This window comes from Geotrypetes seraphini, chromosome 7, assembly GCF_902459505.1.
Source record: "Geotrypetes seraphini chromosome 7, aGeoSer1.1, whole genome shotgun sequence".
Lineage (NCBI taxonomy): Eukaryota > Metazoa > Chordata > Amphibia > Gymnophiona > Dermophiidae > Geotrypetes > Geotrypetes seraphini.
In genome coordinates, this window is record NC_047090.1 from 84674885 (window position 1) to 84695276 (window position 20392).

General features: G+C 39.9%; 1 protein-coding gene across 4 annotated transcripts in view; it reads right to left on the reverse strand.

Annotated features, from left to right (window-relative positions):
• The window catches only part of PAX9 (paired box 9), a 54874-nt gene extending 34972 nt beyond the window's left edge, over positions 1–19902 (reverse strand). For 3 of the 4 annotated variants that reach the window (XM_033950777.1, XM_033950776.1, XM_033950778.1), the window contains exons 1-3: positions 19768–19902; positions 18307–18930; positions 13756–13892 (exon numbers count right to left, since the gene is read on the reverse strand). In XM_033950777.1, the coding sequence (XP_033806668.1) occupies positions 13756–13892; positions 18307–18930; positions 19768–19771 (765 nt within the window). In that variant the 5' untranslated portion in view covers positions 19772–19902. Of the gene's footprint in view, positions 1–11497; positions 12262–13755; positions 13893–18306; positions 18931–19767 lie in introns of those variants that run through there. The other variant, XM_033950779.1, reaches the window with a different exon arrangement.
• Positions 19903–20392: the final 490 nt, after the last annotated feature.

A 20392-nucleotide genomic window follows, 5' to 3' on the forward strand; every position in this document is an offset into this window, starting at 1 on the left:
CTGTGTGAAATGCAGTATTGAAGAATGGAAGGAGAAGCAGAAGTCCTCTTGGTTCTCATAAAAAGTGGTGGGTTCTCTGAAGCAGCCCACCAGGGCGAAACGCATCAGAACCCGATAGTACCATCACAGTGAGCTTCATTAACTTCACCAGGCTATGGACTTTTTTAGCATTCATATGAAATGATTGAAATCTTAAGCATGAATTTCAAGCACTAAGCACTTTACATAAAAGAAGAAAATCATAATAAAGTAATATAATAAGATTAATTAAACAGTTTTTTAGTGTAGGTGGAAGTGCAGTGATAGAACAAGGGGATCAGCATTTTGGGGCGTGTCCCCGTTTGCAGCTTCTCTACCTGCGGATTCTGAGCACTTCCGAAGTTAGTTCACATATAATGTATTGAGTTCAAAATGATATAGGGGGGGATTGGTTACGTATATAATTGAATTGTTCATCATTTGGATCCACCAAATATTAGATTAATATACAGTGGTACCTCGATTTACGAGTGTTTTGCAAGACGATCAAAACATTCGCAAATTTGGTGCCTCGTAAACCGAGCTTGCCTCGCTGTACGAGTGCCCCCCCCCCCCGAGAACCGGCACCCTCCCCCCGTGATCCGGCACTCCCCTGCCGCCATTGGGCACCCCCCGCCGCAATTGGGCACCCCCCCGCCGCCACCTGAGATCCCCCAACCCACCCGAACCCTCTTCTTACTTCCAGTGTAGCCTCCGCATCGGCACCAGCATGTTCTGTGCCCGAAAATCTGCTTCCTGTGCCGGGCCTTGAGCATGCGCGCATGCTCAAGACCCGGCACAGGAAGCAGATTTTCGGGCACAGGACATGCTGATGCCGGCGATGCCGATGCGGAGGCTACACTGGAAGTAAGAAGACGGTTCGGGTGGGTTGGGGGATCTCAGGTGGCGGCGGGGGGGGGTGCCCGATCGCGGGGGGGAGGGTGCCCGTTCGCGGGGGGGGCCTTCGGGGGGAGCAATGCCGGGTTCTCGTGGGGGGGGGGGGGGAGCAGCGCTGCTGGCCTCGGGGGGGGGAAGGTTTGGGGTGGGAACATATCAAAGCAAGTTTCCCTTACTTCCTATGGGGAAACTTGCTTTGATATACTAGCATTTTGGATTACGAGCATGCTCCTGGAACGGACTATGCTCGTAATCCAAGGTACCACTGTATTTAACATAAACATTTATATTATGGTGTTTAAGTTCTATTTATGAGGATTTGATATACCTCCCTATCTTGGAGAAGTTCAGGGCGGTATACAATTTTTCCTATCAGGCACTCTAAAATAATATATCTTAACTTAGTTTTAATTGTTTCTAATATTATTTTACACTCCCTCCCCCTTTTACAAAACTGTGCAAGAGGTTTTTAGTGCCGGCTAGCACGCTGAATGTCTGCATTGCTCCGATGCTCATAGGAACTCTATGCAATGCATTGTAATCTAGGCATCCTTATTTTGGTCACACTGTCAGAAGAGAAAGATCACTGGACAAGGACATTATCCCCCCACCCTTTTTTTACAAAACTGCGCAGAAAGTTTTTAGCACTAGCTGGTGCGCTGAATGCTCTGTGTTGCTCCGATGCTTCTGAGGAGGTGTCCGGAAGGAGAGATTGGCATCTCTCCTGCCGCAATGTGTCAGGGGGCGGGGGGGGAGGGTCGCGGCAGGTGGTGACAAGAGAGATTGGGCATCTCTCCTGCTGCGATTGTTATGGGTACAGGGGGATGGGTTGCCTGGGCTGCTGAGCTGATCACTGCAGCCGCGATCAGCTCAGCAGCCTGATCTGGAACTTATGCCTGTTTTGACTTTGTCTAAGTCAAAATGTATAAGTTCTGTCTGGCAACCTGCCAAAATTTTTGGGTTATGGCTGCCGGATGACTCAGTCTAGGGTCAGCCCTCCTCCCACCCAATCCACTCCTCTACAAACATCCCTTTTCACTCTGGGCATACAGCAGCACTGAAAAGGCCTAAGCTGGTTTTAGATACAAACCAGTTTTGATTATCGATACTTGGACAACCTCTCTTTTTGTTTGTCCAAGTACCAACTTAGGACAGTTTTTGGACTTTTTTTTTTATTATTATGAGCCCCATAATGATTTAAGAGGTATCAAAAATTAATAAACTTGAAACTATATTGCTTTTGTCCACTTTTATGTGTTTTTCTCCCTTCTGTGTTTATATCTTTAGCTTAGTTTTAATTTTTTCTAATATTATTTTAATTTGCATAGCAACCTAGACATCCTTACTTTCCTCTCTTTCCACAGATTTTAATTGAATTAAAACCCACTTAGACGATTTTATTTGCAATATACAGTATAAAGGGCCCATTTTTCAAAGCCGTTGTAAATGCACTAAAGTTCTTAGGAAATGAATAGGCTTCGGTGCGTTTACTGTGGCAGCTTCGCTACTGTGACCTTGTCAAAAGGACCCTAAATAAACTTGAAATGTGAGGGGGAAGGGGAGAGCTGGAGGGGAGCATTATTAATCCTACTGAAGAACAACTGCCCGACTGTCTTGCGCTCTGCCTTACGGTTTGATCAACCAATTTGTACATTGTGATCAATGGACAGGATATGTTTGATGGTGCCATCTTTGAACTCTGTGAAGTTATCAGTAAATCGCAAAACTATGGCCCTCTTTTACTAAGGTGCGCTAAGCGTTTTAGCACGCATTTAGCGTGCGCTAAATCAATACATGCGCTAACCAATGCATCCTTAGGATAACATGCATGAGTTAGCATTTAGCGTGTGATTAGCATGTGCTAATATTTATCACACACTACAACGCATAGTGCACCTTAGTAAAAGAGGGGGTATGTTTTCTGTGCAGGAATGCTCTCCCCTTGGAGTTAAGACAAGTCCCTACATTGCTTCAGTTTAGAAAAGGTTTGAAAACAGCCTTATTTGAACGCTGTTTTGTTAAGCGAGGTAAATGAATGGGGGAAGATGCTTCTAAATACCTTCATTTTGGAGGGTTGTATGATCTTGAATGAAGGGAATCTTCGGGATCCCAGTCAGCATGGATTCACCAAGGGTAGGTCCTGCCAATCCAATCTCATCAGCTTCTTTGACTGGGTAACAAGAAAGTTGGACTTGGGAGAGTCTTTGGACGTCGTGTACCTGGACTTCAGTAAAGCTTTTGACAGTGTCCCACACCGCAGGCTGCTAAGCAAGATGGAATCGATGGGGTTAGGAGAGACACTAACTGCATGGGTCAATGATTGGCTGAGTGGCAGACTTCAGAGGGTGGTGGTTAATGGTACCCTCTCTAAAACATCGGAGGTGACCAGTGGAGTGCCGCAGGGCTCGGTCCTGGGTCCACTCCTTTTCAACATATTCATAGGGGATCTGACTCAAGGGCTTCAAGGTAAAATAACACTATTCGCCGATGACGCCAAACTATGTAATATAGTAAGTGAATGCAGTTTACAGAATTATATGGCGCAGGTCCTGCTTACATTGAAAAGTTGGTCCTCAACCTGGCAGCTAGGCTTCAATGCTAAGAAATGTAAGGTCATGCACCTCGGAAGCGGAAATCCATGCAGGACGTACTTCTTGAACGAAGAAACTTTAACTAAGACTTCAGAAGAACGAGATTTAGGAGTAATCATCAGTGCAGACATGAAAACTGCCAATCAAGTGGAGAAGGCTTCATCTAAGGCAAGGCAGATATTGGGTTGTATCAATAGAAGTTTCGTCAGCCGAAAGCCTGAAGTCATAATGCCGTTGTACAGGGCCATGGTGAGACCCTCATCTGGAGTACTGTGTGCAATTCTGGAGGCCACATTACAGTAAAGATGTGCGCAGAATTGAATCGGTTCAGCGGACGGCCACCAGGATGATCTCGGGGCTCAAGGGTCTCTCGTATGAAGAGAGACTGAACAAATTGCAGCTCTACACTCTCGAGGAACGTAGGGAGAGGGGAGACATGATCGAAACATTTAAGTACCTCACGGGACGTGTCGAAGTGGAAGATGATATTTTCTTTCTCAAGGGACCCTCGGCCACAAGAGGGCACCCGCTCAAACTTAGGGGCGGAAAATTTCATGGCGACACCAGAAAGTATTTCTTCACAGAGAGAGTAGTTGATCATTGGAACAAGCTTCCAGTGCATGTGATCGAGGCAGACAGCGTGCCAGACTTTAAGAATAAATGGGATACCCATGTGGGATCCCTACGAGGGTCAAGGAAAAAAAGTTGGTCATTAGGGCATAGACAAGGGGTGGGTAAGCAGAGTGGGCAGACTTGATGGGCTGTAGCCCTTTTCTGCCGTCATCTTCTATGTTTCTATGCTTCTATGTATCTGATTTTTTTTTCTTTTTTATACTCATGGAATTTTAGATTTATTTATTTGTTCATTTTTTTGCCAATGCTCGTATATTGTTTGTATGTTTCACTTGCCTGAAGGTAGGTCTGTGTATATTGTTTGTTTCCTTTTTATTAGAATGCTGAGACCCACCTAGAATTGTTGGCTATGCAGGCTACGAATATTTTAAATAAATTAACCCCCTCGTTTACAAATGGATAGCATGGTTTTTAGTGCCGGCAGCTGCTAAAACCTGCGCTATGTGTTCATAAAAAAGGGAGGTAAATAAATAAATAATACAAAGGCAAAAACACTGTGGCCCATTTTGGGGTTTCTGGGTCTATTTTAAGTGACAGAATAGCTCACTTGTACAATCAAATAAATTGCAGTGCTTATCACTTAACAAAGGTTTTGCAGATTACAAGTTTTGTTGTCAGACCTTTGTTGTGTTGCTATCTGTAATACATACTGATTATTTTTTTTTAAGAGAAACATGCACAGGTCTTAATGAAGGGCCACATTTAAAGACTGGCCAGTTTTAAAACAAAAGTGAATGGAAAAAACGTTTTTCAAATGCCAGAGGGGTGCAAAAGCATGCAAGCCAGAATAGGATTCTTTAATGCAAAATAGTTAAATGTTAAATTTTACCATGACTTCTGTGGCCATTTTTTTTTTCTATTCCAGGAGTGTGAATATAGAGAAACAGGTGTGCATTTATTGCACTTCACCAGAGCAGGAGTTCAGCCCAGAGGGGTGAACACAATCTACCTGCTAGTTCTTCGGTCCCCCTTATTGCCACAGTTTTTTTTTTTTTTTTATCAGCTCTTTAAATGTGACCCTAAGCCCTTCACAATGAAATGGGAAGTCGAAATCATAGCCACCTGTACAAACTACAGAAAGTTGGCAAATCAACATTTTAAGCTGAAGTTAAAGAAGAATAATTGTTTTTTGGAGCCTGACATTATGCGTGCCCTTTGAGGTAAAAGTCAAATGAAGGCGAGTGGCAAATCTGGAATTTTAATTCAAGGATATCAGTATAAATAAAGGTCTTTGGGGTGCCAGAATAGCAAAAGGTAGCGTCATGCAAGAATTTTTCATTTCATAAGTAAAAAGTACATATAACACACTTTACATAGCATTTATTTCATGATTTAAAACCCCACATCAACCTGTAGATTAATCCATACAGCAAAGTCTAATTTGAAATCCTCTTCTCTTTCAAAATCCTACCTCAGTCGACCATGAATAACATAATCATACTTCAAAGTGCTACTTATGTATCTGAATTTGCATATGCAGATTCTTAAATGAAATCCTGTGCACGGAATCTTTGAAACATTCTTTGGGCATGATTAGCACGAAGTTCGAACTATTGGTCTCTATTTCAGTGTGTTTTCAAAAACTAGTTTGTAATATATAATTATATTTTATATATTATATATATATAATTATAGAATAATGGAATATATGGTTGGGAGGGATGGGAAAGGGGAAGGGATAAAAATTTATATAATGTACTATGATTGTTTATAAGTGATGTATTTATTGTTACTGTGAATGAATATATTTTACACTTAATATAATTTTGAAAATGAATAAAGAATTTATAAAAAAAACCCAAAAACTAGTTTGCCAGTAACTCTACAGCATATAAATTATTTTATTACATTGCATTGCATTACACTTTGCAGTTATAGACCGCCTTCACCTGATCAAATCTAGGTGGTTCACAAAGACAGAAGCTGAGTATTCTCAGAGAATAATAATGATGATGTATTCCATTCGACCAAAACATCCCTATTATATTTATAACACTTCCGTTATTTCTCAAATAAAAACATTTTAATGTATATTTAGTTTTAAAATTAGATTTTTATCCAAATATTCAAATGCCTATAGAAATATGAGGAGCCAACAAACTTGGGGTAATTTCCATCAAGGGCTATACACCTAGTCCAGTGATTTTCCACTTTTTTGTTCCGTTGGAAAAATATGGAACAAAACAAAGTGGAAAATTGCTGAACTAACCCTCGATGGAGACTGCCCCGACTTTGTTGGGTGGGCTGAGAACTTTTCAGCAGCCCCTCGTAAGCCTTCTCACCCCATTAATCACCAAAAGCTTCCCTAAAGTATTCCCACAAACAATGAGACTGTTTGCAAAGAGTCTTTCCTCGGAAGAACACCTGCAAATAAGGACTCCAGCTACACCTCCTGCCACCGCTTCCTTTAAATACAAAGAAAAAGGTGCTAGGCTTAAAATCTTCACTCATTAGGTAAATAGTTAGCTGGGAGATTACTGCTATTTGTTCTAAAAACATGTTCAGCGATACCAAGAGAAGGAACAGCAGAATTGACTCAACTCAGAGATGATATGATAGAGGTCTATAAAATAATGAGTGGAGTGGAAAGAGTAAATGTGAATCGCTTGTTCATGCTTTCCAAAAATACTAGGACAAGGGGACATGCGATGAAGCTACTAAGTTGTAGATTTAAAACATATCAGAGAAAACAGTAGCAGTCAGAACACACACCACTGCTGAACATTGTTGTTTTAATGTTCTTTTAATTAACCTCATGAAGAGAAATTAAGATAAATGCTAAGATAAATGTTCAGATCACTCACAGGCTTCAGTTATTGTATTTGTCATTAGAAGAAAATCCAGCAAAGTGAGTCATAATCTGACTTCACGAAGTACGCGTCTTCAAATTAACAGGTGTGGGGAATATAAAGTTGTGGGCTATCTATAACATTTTTTACATTAAAGCTTGATTTCTGTGGGTTATATGTGGGTGTGGGTTATATCTGTGTGTGAAAATATGGTAAACTCTAGAATTCATTGCCGGAGAATGTGGTGAAATCAGTTAGCTTAGCAGGCTTTAAAAAAAATGTTTGGATAATTTCCTAAAAGAGAAGTCCATAGGCCATTATTGAGACGGCTTGGGGAAATCCACTGCTTATTCCTAGGAAAAGCGGCATAAAATCTGTTTTACTACTTGCGATCTTGCAAGGTACATGGGAGTTGGTCACTGTTAGAAACAGGATACTGGGCTTGATGGACCTTTGGTCTGTCCCAGTATGACAATTCTTATGTTCTTATATCTACTTTAGAAACATAGAAACTAATGGCAGATTGTCTTCTGGATAAGCATCAATTCCTAAATGAAATCCTTTTGTATGTAAAACTTGTCAGAAAACACAACAATCCAGGGCTAGATCTACCAGATGAGGCCCTGGCCCAGGGCACCAGTGATAATGGGAACCAAAATCCTAGTCCAGCCTACTTTTAAACATCTAGAGCAGTGGTTCCCAAACTTGTCCTGGGGGTCCCCCAGCCAGTCAGGTTTTCAAGATATCCCTAATGAATATGCATGAGAGAGATTTGCATATAATGGAAGTGACGGGTTTGCAAATCTCTCTCATGCATATTCATCAGGGATATCTTGAAAACCTGACTGGCTGGGGGTCCCCCAGGACATGTTTGGGAACCACTGATCTAGAGAGACAGATATTAGACTAGGATTTTTGCACCCTTTATCATCAGTGCCCTAACCAGTGCTTCACCTGGTCCAGCAGGAGGGGGTGACATTGGATCACCAGGGATTAGGGGTGGGTTGGTGGAGAGAGGAGAGAGATACAAGGTTACAGGGGTGGGGAGTGTGAATGCAAAAGTTGGTTCAGGGCAACACAGCCCCTTGAGTTGGCCCTTCACAGTCTGTGTGAAAATAAGACTTTCATTTGGGCAGTGGCAAAACATCCATATTTGAGAGGACCCTATGAAGTAAGGATGTAATCTATTGTTTGGTCATTATCATTCCATAATCTCTAAACCAAACTAACTAAACTAAACCTTAAGTTTATATACCGCATCATCTCCACGGAAGTGGAGCTCGACACGGTTTACAAAGCTTAAAAATATAGGAAGAGAGAGGAGAGAGATTTACAAGGGCATATAAAAAGAGGGGATGTAAACAGGAGAAGAGATGTTATATGTTAGAGAAAAGCCAGGTTTTCAGTTGTTTTCGGAATAGTTGGAGGGAGCCCAGGTTCCACAGCGGGATAGTGAGATCGTTCCAAAGGCCCGTGATTTTGGAAAGGAGGGATCTTCCCAGTTTACCTGCGTGGAGGATGCCGTGAAGAGAGGGGAAGGATAGTTTATGTCTGTGGGCTGATCTGGTGGTAGCAGGCGTCAGGGCGAGGAAGGATAGAGGGATTAGGGGCGGAAGGATGCCGTGAATGATCTTGAAAGCCAGGCAGGAGCATTTGAAATGAATTCTGGAAAGTACTGAGAGCCAGTGAAGATTGGTAAGTAGTGGGGAGACGTGATCAAATTTGCGTTTAGCAAAAATCAGCTTGGCTGCAGTATTCTGGATAAGCTGGAGTCTGCGAAGACTTTTTTTTGTTAGGCATAAATAAATGGCATTACAGTAATCGAGTTTGGATAGGATGATGGACTGTACAAGGACGGTGAAATGTTTTTGGTGTGTATCAAAAGGAAAAACAGAAACCAACTGACACCAATATAAAAAAACGAAGATAGATAATAACCATATGGCTTATCCAGTCTGCCTATCCATACGATCTTGGCTCCCTTTTACTCCTTTAGAGATTCTATGTACGAGGGGCCGCTGAAAAGTTCTCAGCCAACCAACAAAGTTGAGGCAGTCTCCATCGAGGGCTATACACTTGGTCCAGTGATTTTTCACTGTTTTAGTTCCATATATTTCCGACGAAATGAAAAAAGTGAAAAATCACAGGACTAAGTGTGAAGCCCTCGAAGGAGGCTGCCCCAACTTTGCTGGCTGGGTCGAAACCTTTTCAGCAGTCCCTCATATTCGTCCTAAGCTTTCTTGAATTCAGACCTTCAAGACTGAGTTTGACATCTTGAAACAAATTTTCTATGTGAAAATGATTTCATTTGAAAACAATTAAAATCAATCCCATCCCCCTCCAAATCATGAGGACAGATTGTGGTCTGCCATTGCCTTACAGAGGGAGACACTGTCGAAGTCATTCTGATCATATTCTCATCTCAATTTAAAGTCTAAAGCAAACACTGGAGTATGGCACACTGATAGCACCCTGGGGGACTTGCAATTAAATTCCAACTGCAAAACAGCTCGGTTAAAAAAAAATAGTCTTTTGACCTCTGGTTTGCAGACAGCTGATTTTAAATTTTGGTATTTCATTCTTTATAGGGGAGAGAACTTATCTGCTCAGCAGTAAATTTATTTGCTTTCTAACAAATGAACAATGTTCCACAATGGAGTAGAAAGAGAATAGATATGTCCTACAAAAAAAAGAGTTTTATAGCATTTTCAGACATAACATAATTGCGTTAGAAATGCATCGCCATCACATATTTTAATATTACCAACATAAATTAACAGTAAAATTATATATAGTATTTTCATCCTGTCATAATTCTACAAGATTTGGAGAACACATACATATATATGTAGGTGACAGAGGACGTGCAAATGTGAAAGTAAATACTAAAATGTTATACACACATGATGTAAATAGTCATAATTTCCTTTAAAAATGATTTTTAACAAAGATCAAAGAAGGCTTCTGACAAGTTAAATAAAATGTGGGTTTTTGTTGTAATCAGGAAAAACGTGAGAAGGAATAGTAAAAACAGTTAAATGTTCTTATTAGATTTCTTATATACCCCCTCTTTTACAATGGTGCGATAAGCTTTTTAGCTCGCGATAAACAGGCGCTAAATGCTAACATGTGCATGTTAGCCTATGGACGCGCTAGTGGTTAGCACACGCGTTGATTTAGTGTACACTAAAATGCTTAGCACGCCTCTGTAAAAAAAAAAGGGCCATAATGTTTTCTGTACTAAAAAAACAAAAATAAAACATTGGATACTTTGCTTCTAATTGTACATAATTTGTATAAATAACCGGATCGCTTATAAAAGAGTCTGTTATTTTATGCAGATTTCCCTGTGCTATATACTTTGTTAATGACTAATTCCCTCGATACTGTAGTAAAAGAGATTATAAAAGGATGGTATGGTATATCACTTGAACAGCCTTCCGACTATGCATTAGTAAATAGGACTGTCCGTAATTCTTTTTTAAATAATTGTTCCGTTCCCAGTAAAGCATAAAAAAGAGCAACTGCATAGATAAATGAAAAGGGAAATAGAGGTTTGTAAAAGCTAAAAATAATAAAAATAAAAAAGTCAACATGTGATGCTCACATTTCCAAAGTACCTATTAAGACACACAATTTGGCTATCGGCCCCTATATTAATAGGTGCAAAATCCGGCATGACCACACACATTGCGGAAGACGCGCAGTGTCACTTTTCTTAAGCTGAGGCTTACCCGATTGTCCTTAAAAGACAAGGCAGACTGATCCGTACTAAATATTACGGGGCGAGGAGAAATGGGTCACGATATATACTGATCAGTCGACGTTGCCGTCTATGAGACTTAAAAAAAAGACGCAAGCTTACGGATCACTTTGCAAAACAGGTGCCACAAGGCTAGGAGCGGTCAATAGATAAGACATTGCAGTAATTATCAGGGATTTTAAAAAGTCATTTACTATTTTGGATCCTTGTTCTTTCAAGTGAAATTAGAGGAAGGGAATTTTATAAGCTTTGGTGCCCCTAAACCTATTACACCACAAGTACTATAGTCGATTCTTGCGCTCTTTTGGTACATTTATGAAAGCAGTTTCTCAGCTCTTTTTCGTTATAGTTTATAGGGTTTTTTATTTATACTCCAGATTACCAAAAAGAAATACATGCACAGATAAAATGCCTAAACATACATAAAATTAATTATTCTATGATCATAAAAGACTGAGCTAAGGACAGCACTTTTTTTGGGGGGGGGGTGGGGAGCGGACAAGGGATTGAGGGGGTTGAAGGATAAATTAATACCCTTCAACCTGAGACTACTATGGAAATGAAACCAAGAAGATTAGACCGCTGGTATAAAAAGTAAATTTGTTTCTGTTCTAGCTAAATAGGAAGATGTATTTGCGGGAGAGCGGTTATCTTTAAACAATTAGAATGTTTTGTTTTGGGGGGGGTTTCTGTTCGCAGAAAAGGAGATTTAGGTTTCCCATCTGCTCAGATGACTAGTCTCTGAATCCTAATCTGAGTCATTTTTCCTTCGCCCCCTTCCCCCCCCCCCCCAAAAAAAAATAAATAAATAAATAAATGAGATTGCTGAAATTATGATACAGGGAAAAATTATCTGTGACTTTTGCTTCAGAGTTGGTGAACTTTCCAAAATTATTTTTTTGAACCGCCAGGTGCTAAGCAGTATATCAAATAAATGAATCAAAATGAAATGAAATAAAAATCGTAAACATGTAGGGTATACAATATGAAGCAAGAAATTCAGTCCCATTAAAAACAAGTTGCATAATGCATTTCCTTTACTTGAATAAAAGATTGTCAGTGTATTAAAAGATAGAGAAGTTACGTTAGCAATCAAGCAATAAAAGGTCTCATCTGTGTTGCGCTTGCTGCCTTTTTATAAGCTTTTTATAAGCTTAAAAAAGACACAAAAACGCAATAAAAAACAAACAGTCTGGTCATACATTTTATACAGATTAATCTGAAATTCATTTCCATAATTTCTTAGGTGTTGGGATGAAACCGTACCAGGGGAAAATAATTATCTGGATTTCACACATTTTTTGCCTTCCTTGTGTTCTCTGCAACTGTTTCCAGAAAGATGAATTCCATGAGCTGACGTTTTCTTTGAACCGCATCCGAATGTTGGTAAAAGAACAATGAGTAAAGGGACCAAAGCTCCCAGAAGGCAGAGCAATAAAACAAAAGGGAAAAGCTGGGACTGTCAATATGCAAATGTTCCAAGGTTGCCAAGCTAACTACCCAACCACAAGAGAGTTTAGTCCAGTCCTGGTTTTCTGAGTCCTCTCCCAAATGTATTCTGGTCTTTGCCCTGCAAGAACCAACATACATTGGGGAAGAAGTTAGAAGACAGGTCTAGTCCACTAAAATAGCACCACTGCTTAAAATGTGGATGACAAACCAGGTCGTTTTGCAATTACATCACTTATTTATTTTGCAAATGTTATGTTTTTTACATTTCTTAAATGCATTACCAATGCCGTGTAAAGAAAGATTTTTAAAGGTATATGACACATAAATTGCATTTTTAATCTAATTATTTTATTAAAGTGGTCTCTACGGATTGAAGCCGCTGCAAGAAAATAAGGCTCCTTTTACAAAGGTGCGTTAGGGCCTTAATGCGCAGAATACGCACGCTAAAATGCCGCGCATGCTAACCGATATTGTCTCCTTTTAAGCAGGTGGTAATTTTTTGGCACGCGCTAATCTTGTGCGTGTGCTAAAAATGCAAGCACACCTTAGTAAAAGGAGCCCATAGGGCCCATATGTTATTTGCGACTCTTAAATGACTAGCAGGCCATAGCTGCTCAGTTTACCAGTCCAAATTTTCACTTGTATTATTCAGATGAGAAACAGTCAAAAGCATTAGGATGTGGAAGAAATTTTTCTGTGGCTGACATAACTAGACTGTATTTACCAATTAGAATTATCAGAATGTTGCATTTGATGTGACTCCCCACCCCCACCCCAATTGGGGCTCTACTTTGTGCCCTGTTAGGCCCTGGTCAAAGCCAGAACTAGATCACATGAAATAGATATGATGACAGTTTTCCAGTCTGCTATTAGTACCATACAGTTTTCCATAGCATGCTCTATGCCAGTAGTCTCAAACTCAAACCCTTTGCAGGGCCACATTTTGGATTTGTAGGTACTTGGAGGGCCTCAGAAAAAAAATAGTTAATGTCTTATTAAAGAAATGACAATTTTGCATGAGGTAAAACTCTTCATAGTTTATAAATCTTTCCTTTTGGCTAAGTCTTAATAATAATATTGTAATTTATAGCTAAAGAGACATATGATCAAGAAACTGTTTCATTTTACTTTTGCGATTATGATAAATATACCGAGGGCCTCAAAATAGTACCTGGTGGGCCGCGAGTTTGAGACCACTGCTCTATGCTATGATTAAGCAAAATCAAGGATTACTGGGACTAGTCCGTTTAAACCTCAAGTCTTCCAAATCTTTGTAAAGGTGAAAATAGCAAAGGAAAGGATCTACATTGAATACACCTTTATAAGAGAGATCTTGGAGATATATCAGGATTCTAAAATCAGGCTACAAGAAGAGTAAAGATGCATGACGAGTAAGTAGTACTTAAGAAATTAATCAGCACAGATCTAGAACAAGAAGATTATAGAGGCAGAATGCTATTATTTAAACTGTCCTAAACAGCATATTACGGCCTATGTAGAATTTAAAAAAAAAAAAGGTTACATTTTTCCTCCAGAAATCCAAAGGTTTGCCTGGAATTAAATGGCTTTCCCAAGCAGAACCCCATTACTGAGCTTAGGAAAGTCTCCTTACCTGACTGTACTTGGCTTCTTGATCCAGAGAGCTCTTTTCAAGTCCATTTACTATGTGTTGTGCCGAAGGTTGGAAATTACTCCTGCTCAGCGTCCATTCTTCTACTTTAGGGCTGTGGTAGAGGGAGCCGTCATTCGCTGTGAGAAAATGAATAAACTATTAAAATAAGGGGGGGGGGGGGAGAATCCACCAACTATAACCAAATGTCCGATTCTGACATGCTTTGCGCTTTGCCTTCAAGATTAAATTAATAACCCATTTTGTGAAGTAATTTTGCAAAATTACTTCACATGATGCTAACAATAGCAATTAAAACTATTTTTCAGCACTGGAAGGACATTCATGCAGTGGAATATATTACATGGTGGAATATGCTGTGCATAACTGCTAAGTATGAAAGAGTTTCTGCTGAATAAACCAACACTTTACACTTGTTTGAAAAAACATGGAAACCACTTATTCAATATAGCTTAACGCCCAAATAACATCCAACTGCCAATATTAGATGTTTAATTTCTTATGTGTCCTATAAGCTATTTATCTTTAGTGCCCATTCATACTGATTTTTCTCTTTAGATGCCATTTTTGTGGTATATTGTCTTTGACGTCGTTGTCATACATTATGGGCTCCTTTTACGAAGGTGCGCTAGCATTTTTAGCGCACGCACTTGATTAGCACGCGCTATAGTGCGCACTAGCTGAAAAACTACCACCTGCTTAAAAGGAGACGGTAGTGGCTAGCACACGGGGCATTTTAGCATGCGCTCCGCTGGCGCACCTTTGTTAAAGGAGCCCTTTGTTATGTATCTTTTATTATAGTAATGATGAAAATTGCTTTGTGTATGAAAATTAAGAACAATTGAACTTAAAAAAAAAAAATTAATAACCCATTGACTCAGTTGTGACAGAAATTCCCATTTATGTCTGAGAAAGTGGATAGAAAATATAGCACAACATAACCTAATGAACGTTTTCATTGCCTCATGAAATCAAGTACTTCCATACTATTCCAGCATGAAGACAATACAAGAGGATCGGGAGACTTATAGAAGCTTTGCAGTTATATGCAAATTTATTAGTAAATCAACAGTAACAAATCAATAAGGTTTTTATAAAAATCTGCTAATACAAAATATAATATTATTCATACCTATAATGAAATATTTTCCTCTACAAAATTCACTCTTTGCAGACATACACACCAGCGCGTAAGATATACAAAAAGTGTTAACGCCTCCTGAAACTGCATTCAGATAAATCAAATCACATTTAATTTGCTTTATAGTCCTAAAATTCCTTACATAAACATCTGCACAGCATCACCACTGAATTTCCTTTTAATAAGCCCAAGATAAAAAAATGATAGTATTCATGAATGTGATGTTGCTGAAAAGGAATGAACAGTATTACCTTGACTGTGAAATCGGATGTAAGAAGTGAGTTGATACTAAAGAAATATAAAATTAATTGCTGGAAAGAAATTAGTAGAAGTCGTCTTCATTGCTTTTCTGATTATACAGGGGGGCCGCTGAAAAGTTCTCAGCCCAATCAAGAGAATGATGTGGAATCATGAAACTTAAGAGTTTGTTGCATACTTTTCTTGACACTTTTCCTTTCAATGATATGAAATTTAAAAAAGTGTGGAATAACTTGTAAATTTCATGGTTCCATATGATTATGTTCTTGGTTGGGTGAGAACTTTTCAGCGGCCCCTCGTACACTCAATTATTTTTCATTTCCGCACTGAAAGAACATCAGATCCCCCCCCCCCCCTCCCAGTTATTAGGACATCCTTACTAAAAGCTTTGTTATGCATTATGGAAATTTTTGGACCTCAAGTTCCCTTAAACATTTTCTCTTAACAAATGGATTGGCTAGTGGTAAAACTTTTAGGCAGTACGCCCTCTTTTATTGTGCCATGGAGACTGATAGAATCGGCATAATCGGAGAAAATGTTATATTCACCGTTTACAGCAGTGAAAACAGAGCCATTCTTTTTAAATTTGTGAAATAAATATCTCCTAACCTTAAACTAATTTTGCTTGTTGTAAAGGAAAACTTTAATTAATGTCTATCTAAGGTAATTTGTTTAAATTAATCAGATTTGCAATGGGTGCACAAACTGGCATTTAGCTCCAAATTATGTCTACAATATTCTTACTATAAGGAGTATACAAGAAGTCAAATTAAAGAAGTTCAGAGACCAGAAGGGAATTTGGTTTTCCAAATTTTTAGTTCAGAACTTTTTTTTCTCTCTCTCTCTCTCACACACTTTCCCATGGATAAGGGTTTCCTTTAAAAGTCACTAAGGTCAGGTTATCCTATAAATCAAGGTCAACTAACACCCTCATCGCATCCAGTGTTACATACGGGTAGGACAAGTTTTGCTAAATGCCAGACCTGAAGTTTCGGAAGCTCCTACTAGAGCAAAAAGAATGCACAAGAGGAAGAGGAAAAGCAAGACAGGCAGGCAGTTCTCTGAGCTGTGGCCTTGTTTGCCAATGTGGAGTTAATAATAGAGGAAACCATTGCAGGCACCTACCTACAATTTGTAACTGAATTTTCCCCGTTGTGTTTCTTTTAATTTAACATCTGTTTTGGAAAACAAACATTAGCCATTTCAGTAACCATTTCTTAAAGATCTCGGCCAGGAACATGTTTTTTTATTAATATAGGTTTTATACATATGTTAGAAATGCAAAAATGTCACAATTTTCATTTCTGCACGGTCAAAAAGCCACACCATTGTGCACTAATATGATTGACTTTAAGCCAAACGCACTGTATGCTCCACAGTATGAAGGAAGGAAATGCATTTTGGATTTAGCTTCTCTCGTTTTCACTAGTAGCTCAAGGCAAGTTACATTCTGGCAAGTCCCAGAGGGTTAGCAATCTAAAATTTATATTTGAGGCATTAGAGGGGTTAAGTGACTTACCCAAGATCACAAGCAGCAGCTGTGGGATTTGAACCCTGGTTCTCAGGGTCTATTTCTACATTCGTCTGTTTAGCTAATGATTAATGCAGACTTCGGCATAATATGGGTCTAATTTAATTTGGGAAACATCTAGTTTCTATATTTACTAAAACAACTCCTTCCTTAACATTTTGGTTTTGATGACTAATGTAGCAGTAAATTACTACATTCTTTTCTGTTAAGCGACAGGATTCTGCTTAGGGGTTAATAAGTACATCTACCTAAAGGGGAAAGGAAAAGTTTACGGGAAAAGTAATCCCCGGAGCGAAAGAAAATATTGTGCCAGTGATCACTCTCTGGCACACCATTTTTGAAAAAGATGAAGAAAAAAATCTGACGTTGGAGAAGCATAACTTTCTTATGTGACATTTGACCTTCCTGCCTGGCAAGTTTGTCCCAGAATGTAAACAGCAAACCACATTTCATTTCAATGATGATAAATTCTCAATTCTCATGGAAGTGAAATGTGATTTCCTTTTCTCCAGTTTGCACTCTTTCTTCTTCAAGTCGATTAGAAATGACCTAAATAGTAAAAATTTACATTTAAAAAGCATTAAGTACGAGGGGAACATAGAATCCTAAAACTGTTTTCAGTGTGTTTTGTAGTTAGGTGAGTCCAGGTACAACATTTCTTAAAGGAAAGGTATACTGAATGTTGCATTACCAGCAATTTTGATATACCGTGTACATGACTGGGTAGGTCAAAATTTCTATGTTCATATGTGGTAAAAGTAGCATTTTCTTCTTCATTTCGACCAACTTAGATAAAATAAAAATATTTTGAAGAATAAAATCTGCACTTTTTACAGGAAATGCACTGTGTGCTAAGAGCCTAGTAGGCCGCAATAACTTAAAAAAAGCTAAACGGAAGGCTCTATTCAAAAATGGTTCCCAGTTTTCCACTAGTGTATATACGTAAAGTACAGCGACATAAATTCATAGCCTGTGTAATAAACTTGTGCATCGTTATTCAGAAATATGTTTTCCAAGATGTGAGGCTATGTTCTTGCATAATAAAATTATTCGGAGTGTCCAAGTACCCTGATCACTTAAAGGGCTCCTTTTACAAAGGTGCGCTAGGGCCTCAATGCGCGCGTTAAATTCCTGAGCGCGCTAGCCACTCCCGCCTCCTTTTTAGGCGCGGTAATTTTGCACGTGCGCTAAAAACCCTAGCGCACCTTCGTAAAAGGAGCCCAAAATCTTCAGAATCGGTACCATTTTGAAGTTGAATGTCCAAATTTCTGGCAACCGATGGTGGCAAACAAGTTATTTGAAAGACAATTATATTTATTATTGAAATGGTTTTTCACCCTAAGTACACACAGTTATGCGATGCGCACCAGAACCAAATTCATACCGTAAGTTCAGCACTGACTAGTTGACCAGACAATGCTCTTGTGAACAACTTAATGGTACCTACCTACTAAACACTAATCCAAAACAATACAGCTAAGTATATTTTGCATAAGATGTTTTTAGATTATGACAGAGAAATGGAACGCTTATTTCGAATGGCTTTTACTATCAGGGCCTGGAAATTATTGGCCGATACTGAAATCGCTTTAAATTGTCTTACCTTGCTCTATTATGGATCTAATCCCCAATATATCCGTAACGGAATGAGACGAAGGCCAAGTTCTAGGCATCGCCATGGTGCTAGGGATGGCCGGCATTCCTGGAGGGGTTGGCACTTTCGCCCCAGCAGCAATGGGGCTGGGGTAGGAATAAATATGATTATAAGGCAGAGCAGGCTGAGGAGGGGGGTGATGCTGCTTGTGAGCTTCATAATGACTTTGTTGAGACAGATTTCCAATTTTGTTGCGAAGGATCCGACTGATGGAGCTTACTGAGGGCACATTGTACTTATCACAGACCCCATCTGCTAATAAACGATCCCGAATCTCCCAAGCAAAAATGCCTGGGTCTCTTTGCTTGTAAGTCCGGATATGTTTCACTACAGTTGGGGTGGTAACTCTGGGTTTGCTGCCTCCTATTGCTCCTGGTAAGATGGAGCCAGTCTCGTTGTAGCGAGCCAGGATCTTGCTGACACAACCGTGGGAGACCCTCAGTTGTCTGCTGATGTCACACGGTCTGATGCCCAACTGGGCCAGTTCTACAATCCTCAGTCTGATGGCATTGGGCAGAGGTCTGCCGTTGACAAAAACGCCTCCAAGTTGGTTCACCTCCCCAAAAGCAGGCTCTGCAAATACAGGGAAAAATGTATTAAGAAATCGGTGCTGCTGCACTCTATGCATTTGTATTTCCAAATAAATAATTCTGGTATCAATAAATATGGGTGATGCGATCACAAGTCACCCAAAACAATAGTGAAAGCACTAGCTGTAAGAGCGAAAATTCAAATTCGGAGAGAAAGGCAGCATTGAATGCCATCTCCTTCTAGCAGGCAAGCAAATATTATGCAAATAAAAACGGGAGGGGGGATGTTTCCCAATAGACAAAGACAACCTTCAACTCATAACCCTACTCCCCTCTGCCCACCACCCTAACCAGGAGTCTATTCATCCTATCTAACTGTAACCCCCTACCCTGGTATCCTTATTTAGATTGTAAGGTTACTGGACTGTCCTTTGTGATTCTGTACAGCGCTGCGTGTGTCAGGTAGCGCTCTAGAAATAATTAATGGTAATTCTCCAAAATAAAAGAATTACGGGCTTATTCTACTCAGGATCGTGACAAAAGAAAGCGAAAATGCCTTTTATTTCGACATCGGAACGTGTGATAGATTTTTGCTTCCAGTTTCCTGTTTGAAACGTCAGCTCTAGCGAGCAAACCTGTTGGGGGGTTTTAAGCCGTTGATGTGTGGCTTTAGCTGAAAAGTTTGCTGTTGCGCCGTAGGCTAAGTTAACCGAGCTCAGCAAGATGATTAGCGAGGATCCCTTAAGGCGTCCTCACACCGCGCGCAGACGCAGGGCTAAAGCGAAACGTACCGAATCAGACGCTGCAGATGAGTTTAGGGCACGCACGCTTATCCCGCACACTGACAGCCCAGGAAGCCTCTGCAGTCGGAGCTACTTACCCATGGCTTTCAAGCAACACTACTGCCGGGAAGTCTTCGAGGAAGTTCAGCCCCAAATCTCTTGCAGCCCAGGCTGGGAAAGGCCGCGGAGAGCCCGGCTTTCGACTTCAGGAAAAACGGCAAAGCCAGCAAGACCCAAAAAAAAAAAAAAAAAAAAAGGAAGCCTCCTTCGCGATGAAAGAGGCAGAGTTCTGCATTTCAATCTAATAGCAACGTGGGCTGGGCAGAGCAGGGCGGGATTAGCGGAGCCATCAGTCAGTGGAGCCGCGCCCCTAGGGCGGCGAGGTAGAAAGGGCGTGTAGTTATTGGTCTGTGATCCTGATGGACAGCTGTGATCGACAGTCCCTTCCCTCTGAATTCTTTCTCCCTCTAACGCGGGGCACCTTACACAAGACTGAGGGGGGAGGGAATGAATATTTAACATCTGAGCAGTGGTAAATTAATCCGGACGATCCTGAAAATGTGTTGCTTATTCCGAAATTATAAATTTTAACGATGGGTTGAATTAAATAAATAAATGTCCTAAACTGATCAGTGCCAGTTTTAAGGCATAAGAAACGTTAACTGTTCTGATGGTATTTAGCAATAAATTGGTTAATGATTTTCAGTGAACCGTTTAAAATAA